The sequence below is a fragment of the Echinops telfairi genome, unplaced genomic scaffold (genome assembly GCF_000313985.2).
Source record: "Echinops telfairi isolate 266 unplaced genomic scaffold, ASM31398v2 ScPeMD7_9;HRSCAF=40, whole genome shotgun sequence".
NCBI lineage: Eukaryota > Metazoa > Chordata > Mammalia > Afrosoricida > Tenrecidae > Echinops > Echinops telfairi.
The window spans coordinates 33,628,178-33,634,712 of NW_022103906.1; the positions used below are offsets into that span (position 1 = coordinate 33,628,178).

Consider the following 6,535-nt stretch of genomic DNA (forward strand, 5'->3'; position numbering starts at 1 on the left):
AAAAAAGAAGAACCATAGGCTCACTTGAAATCTAAGTCAACAAAGCCAATCTCCAATCCTACTTCGGTGAGTAATGACTGGGGTCTTAAAATCTTGGGCGTAGCCACCTAACCATAACCATAACCATTGGTTTTTCCTCATCCAGAGCAAAGAAGAGTGAAGAGAAATAAGGATGCCAGCCACCAGTCTAATGGATCATGCAAATCAAAGCCCAAGACCAGGACAACTAGATCGCAGCTTGCAACCATTACTAAGTTGAAGGTCTTAGACAATGTAGGAGAGGGAGAAAAATGTAAAACTAAATTCAAAATCATAAAAATACCAGAACTGCCGGTCTAACAGCGATTGGTGGAATTCCTTAGACACCTTTAAATTATGAAAATCAACTTTCAGGCAAATAATAGGCTTACAAGAGAAAACCTCTAAACCAGATTCAGTGCCACTGAGGCAATGCCAACTCAGTGACCCTATGGGGTATGATAGAACATCCCCCTGGAGTTTCTAAGACTGTGACTGTTTATCTGTCATGCTCCTGCAGAGTGGCTGTTGGTTTCAAACTACCAAATTTGCAAATCACAGCCTAATATGAAACCACTAAGTGAACAATAATACCACACTCCTCAGAACAATCAACCATCTGGGACCAAAAGGGTAGCCTTTGTCCAGAAACAAAGCTCAGAGGGCAGGAAGGAGTAAGAAAGAAGAAACAGGGAAGCCAGAGAGGAAGGGCAAAGAGTATTAGTACATTGTAGGGATTGCGGTCACAAAACAAAATGTTTATTAAGTTATCGAATAAAAAATTAACTTGCTTGAACAACTTTTAACCAAACCACAATAAAAAGTTTCCAAAAAAGAAGAAGGAAAGAAAACGGCAGACCTTTAAGCAGCCACTGATTAGTCTCCTCTCGTGCCCACATTTCAGCAATCTTTCATCTGATTTTTGTAGAAATGTCTATCCTGCATATCAAAAAACTAGTAAAATTAGAAAGGGTCTCATTGCTACACTCAGCTACAGGTGGAATTACAAATCCTGAGCAGTCTAATGGGAACAGAAATGTTGGTTTTGAAATGATCACTTAAGAAAAGTTAGTATAAATATATTACATTTTATATTTCTCTCGTGAGATGCTTGCTTTTCATCTGCTTATCATAAACAAGAAAATACATTACCAATCCTACCTTTTCCTTGTCGACTACAATGAACAGCTCCACATAGCGGGTTTGTGGCAAAATAGCTCTTCTTCTCTGTCAAAATTACACACACAAAAATTACAAGAGTGAGAGTTTTACCTACTTAATGATCATCTTAATGTAACCCATGCCACTTATTTCATACACTAAGCACACCATAAAATTATCTTATTTAACATATCCTATAGGGTAGTTATAACTTAGAACTGACTCAATGGCAGGGAATTTGGAGCATTTTGGGGGAATGTCAATTAAGCCAAAAAATCACAATGCAAAAAATGAATAAACCATAAGATGTGATATATGCATTAATCTGAGGAAGAAGAACCTATTTAAAGATAAAATGGATTATTCAAACACATAAACATAGACTCACACATGTATGCATACATACTTTATTAGGAAACTCCACTACTATATTCCAGAAAGAAAGAGAGAAAAACAATTACCCAGAATAGAAGAGAGGATAAAGCCGCCACTTTTTAAAATGAAATTAATATAAAGTAGGTTAAAGTAAATGCAAATGTTTCCGGTGTTTAAATTTTTTTTAATAATTTTAATAATCTTGAGTGAATAGGTAGGTGGGGGGGAGGGACAATGAAATAATTCAATAAACTACTGTGAATTAACCAAAAATACAATGGGGCTCCAAAAAGCTCCTTGAAAAATTAAATTAAAAGATAATGAAAAATTTCCGTGAAGTTTTGGAAACACCCTGATAAACTAGACATGGATAGAATTAAAGCAACAGGTACACGCCTCTTCCAACACAGAGCAATCACCTTACCTGTAGAAAAACAACCTCTCCAGCAGGAGGGGTTGACCTATAGTCCTAAAACCCTTTCAGGATAAGAGACACATGTCACAAGTAGGTCAGGGAGTGTTAAGAGATGTTTTGGAAGCTATCTAAAGTAATGAAAGCCATCTAATCAAATATAACCAAATCTCTCTGTCTCTCCATCTAAAACTCAAGTACTGTATCACCATTCCAATTTGTATGAGCTATTTAAATTAAAAATCCCAATGTTCTCCACTTTCTAACTATGTAATGTCCAGTTATATAGCAAAACTAAAAGAAATATGCATTGTGCTGTGGGATTTAAGTCCTGGTTAGCCAAACCCACACATACTACACACCCTCATGAGTCTAATCCTCCTAGGGCAGAAATTGTGTATAGCTCATCTTTATGTCCTTTCATACCTATCACAAAGATTGGCACAACGTTGCCAATAAATAAACGATCAAACGAGTGTTGGCTTAATAGATAATTGCATGTATTTTGTTTAGTCATTTTATTAGGGGCTCATATAACTCTTATCACAATCCATACGTACATCAATTGTGTAAAGTGCATTTGTACATTCCTTGCCCTCATCATTCTCAAAATATTTCCTCTCCACTTAAGCCCCCGGCATTAGGTCCTCATTTTTCCCCTCCCTCCCTGCTCCACCCTCCCTCATGAGCCCTTGATAATTTATAAATTGTTATTTTGTCATATCTTGCCCTGTCCAACGTCTCCCTTCACCCACTTGTCAGTTGTCCGTCCCCCTGGGAGGAGGTCACATATAGTTTCTTGTCATCGGTTCCCTCTTTCCTACCCACTCTCCCTCTACCCTCCCAGTATCGCCACTCACACCACTGGTCCTGTAGGGCTCATCCGCCCTGGATTCCCTGTATCCGTGTACATCCTCTGGTCTAGCCAGACTTGCAAGGTAGAATTCGTGTCATGATAGTGGGAGCGGGGAGGAAACATTTAGGAACTAGAGGAAAGTTGTATTTTTCATCGTTGCTACATTGCCCGCTGACTGGCTCGTCTCCTCCCCGAGACCCCTCTGCAAGGGGATCTCCAGTGGCCTACTCATGGGCTTTGGGTCTCCACTCCGCACTCCCCCCATCATTCGCTATGGTAAGATTTTGTTGTTGTTCTGATGTGCATGTATTTTTATAAAACAGTAATCTAAACCACAAAGAATTATACTATTTCCTTACTCGAAGTAGCTGAGTCATGCTCGGATACTCTTCCTCTTCCTCCTTTGTGATTTCTTTCTCTACTTCTTTGTTTGAAACCCCACATTTTAGAGGCTCTTTGCGGACATCATCCATCCGATAGAAGATATGCTCAAAAGAAGAACTGTTTTGCAGGGGTTCAATCCCATAACTCGTAGCATCTAAATGCAGCAATCCTCTAAATGTTGTTATCATACAAACAATGTTTAAGGGAAACACACACACACAAACACAGAAGAAAAAGAATCAGAAACTCCAAATTCAAGTCCTACTTTTTAACATGTATAAGAGTAGCAAATAATAAATAAATAAAGATTTTAGAGTCAGAAAAACTTAAATTTAAACTCAAGACTATGACTAATCAAAATTACTGCCCAAAAGTTATTTAACACCACTGAGTGATGTGAAATGGAAGGCAGTACAGAGTAGTGGATAAAAGTATGGGGTCTGGAGTCAAAGGACCAGAGTTTGAATCTCAAATACCTTTCCTACTAGCTTTCAGCAAGTTATTTAATCTATGCATTAATTTACACTCTGCACAGGCTTGTTCTGAAAACGAAATTATTTGCGTTGTGATAGATAATTGCAACTGAGTTGACTCCAACTCATGGTACATTATATATAATGGACTAAAACGTTTCCCTGTGCTACATCATCATTGTTGTGGTCTTTGAGTCCTCTTTTAGGAATCTGACAACCGGAGGGGCTCATCTTCCTAAACTATACCAGAAAATGCTCTATAGCTACTGACTTAGTTACAAAAACTTACTTTCAGAAGTGGACCAACAGGTTTGTCCTCATAGTCTATTTTAGTCTGGAAGCTTGATAAAACCTGTCCACCAATGATGACCCTGCTGGTATTTGAAATGCTGGCGGCAGAGCTTCCAGCATCATAGCAACATGCAAGATGCCACAATATGACCAACTGACAGGCACGTGGTAGCTAAGTTATTATTTAATAAGGAGAAACCACTTAGAATGCCATCTGTCACACTGTCATTACATAGTACATTCATCTATTTAAACAGGAATAATCCCCGCCACTTTACAGAGCTGGTTTGAGAACTAGCTAAATAATACTTATTATTTCACTCAATTATGCAATCAACAAGCAGAGTGCCTGACTACCAGGCACTTGATAAATATAACTTTAACAATACTATCGCTTTATTTGCTGTGCGCTAAAATTTCTTTGTACCTTAGTTTGTCCTCCTGAATCTCAGTGGATTTAATGAGCTCTTTTTCACAGTCATTAAGAGACATCAGTGAAATCACATCCGTTCACCAAGTATCACAGAAAATCTAATGTATATTTCAAATAGTGAATTTATTTCATGGTCTCAAAAAGATAAAGTATTAAAATTCATCAACCATGATATTTTCCATTGTTATACATGCTAACTGATGACTAAAAGGCTGTATAGCACACAAAGTTAAGAAGCTATAAAGATCCTGAGCTATACAGATCAGACAAGATAGCTATAATGATCCTTAGCAAGCTCACAGGAATACTTAATTTTGTTAAAGTCTCAAAAGTCACTTGATTAGTGACAGGAATAAGAGAAAGTATTAGTGAGGTGGTATAGAGGAAAAGAAAAAAATCATGTGAAAAATTCCCTTACCTGAGTCCAAAACAGTTGCTAAGAGCAACAGACGAATTGTAAACTCCTTCCACATAGCCCCGATAATGACAATGATTCTACATGAGAAATATTGTATTATATTCAAGTGATATTACATTGCTAAAAGTCAATATGGAAACTAGCTCTTTCAACATTACTTAACGCCTGTCGAGGAAAAAACTTGTCTGTTTATTATTGTCATCTCATATCACATGGCACTCTTCAAAATATCTACTGTCACCTTCTAACTATACAAATATTTAGGCAGGACTCCAGAGAAATCTAAGTACAAACAGCTCTGCCCCAATGACCTCTCAGTCTAGAGAAAGAACAAGCCAGCATTGTATGATGTTTAACGTTTCAAATCACAGTCAATCTAATAAGTAAAACCCACAAATTATATCCATAGAGAAGAAGACCTCATGAGAGTCAATAATTACCACCTCTTCCCCTGGCACACACATACAAAATTAACATGAGGGGGAAATGAGCGCTTTGATTAGATATTTTCTATTTATTATATTATTACTAGTTATAAATCTAGCCATCTTTAAAAACGTAACAGCTTTTATCTTTAATTTTAAGGAAGAAACTAATGAATGGAAATACAGACATAGTAACACTAATACTAGAATCTTTAGTAACTAATAGGATTTCCACACCTTTAAAGTAATTATAAGGCATTAAAATTGAAAAGTCAAGTGGGAGACTAACCCTACCAAACATTAAGACATAGCACAAGGTCTTACCAATTAAAATAGTATAATATTGGTATATATCTAGAGAGAGTAACCAATAGAACAGAAGAGAAAGATGTAATAAACAAAGCATACATGAAACTTTATGATACCAGTGGCATCTCAAATAATGGGGAAATATAGACTTTTAATAAACTGATACTCAGTCTACTGACTAGAGAATACTTAGGGGGGAAAAGCACAAAATTAGATCCATAGTTCACACCACACATAAGACTAAATTTCAAGAGCCTCAAGAATCTTTTAAAAAAATCATTTTATTGGGGGCTCATATAACTCTTATCACCGGACATCCATAAATCCATCCATCGTGTCAAGCACATTTGTATATTTGTTGCCATCATCATTCTAAAAACATTTGCTTTCTACTTGGGATCAAAAATCTTAATGTAAAAATTGAAGCCATACAAGAACTATAAGAAAACCTGGTTTAAATTCTCTCTAACTAGGTGTAGAGAAATGCTTTACCACTAAAAATCAAGAGGCAATTAAAAAGGACAAGTATTTTTGACTATTAAAAAAAACTCTGCATGGAAAAAAACTACCACCAAAAAGACAACTGACAGTCTAGGACAAAATATGTCCTTTCATAGCTAAAGCAGAGCCCCGGTGGCCTAGTGGTTACACGTTGGGCTGCTAACTGCAAAGGCAGCTCTTCAAAACTACCAGCTGCTCCACAGGAGTAAGACAGAGTTTAAGTGCCTTTAAAGAGTTACAGTCTCAGAAACTCATAGGGGCAGTTCTACCTTGACCTATAGGGTCACTGTGAGTCAGCATCAACCTGATGGCAAGGAAACTTGGTTTAACCTTATATACTCGAGTATAAGCCAACCAGAATATCCACCAAGGCACCTAATTTTATCATAAAAACTGCATTAAAAATGTGCTGAAGATGGGTGCACAAGCAAATGTGGTAAAGAAAGCTGATGGTGCCCGGCCATCAAAAGATATAGCAT

The 6,535-nt window shown here is 37.1% G+C and overlaps 1 protein-coding gene across 1 annotated transcript in view; it reads right to left on the minus strand.

Moving 5' to 3' along the window:
• ADAM9 (ADAM metallopeptidase domain 9) overlaps positions 1-6,535 on the minus strand; it is a 175,810-nt gene that overhangs the window by 99,184 nt on the left and 70,091 nt on the right. The window contains exons 5-7 of the mRNA XM_030884665.2: positions 4,822-4,898; positions 3,182-3,377; positions 1,180-1,245 (exon numbers count right to left, since the gene is read on the minus strand). Coding sequence (XP_030740525.1) covers positions 1,180-1,245; positions 3,182-3,377; positions 4,822-4,898 — 339 coding nt within the window. The remainder of the gene's footprint in view (positions 1-1,179; positions 1,246-3,181; positions 3,378-4,821; positions 4,899-6,535) is intronic.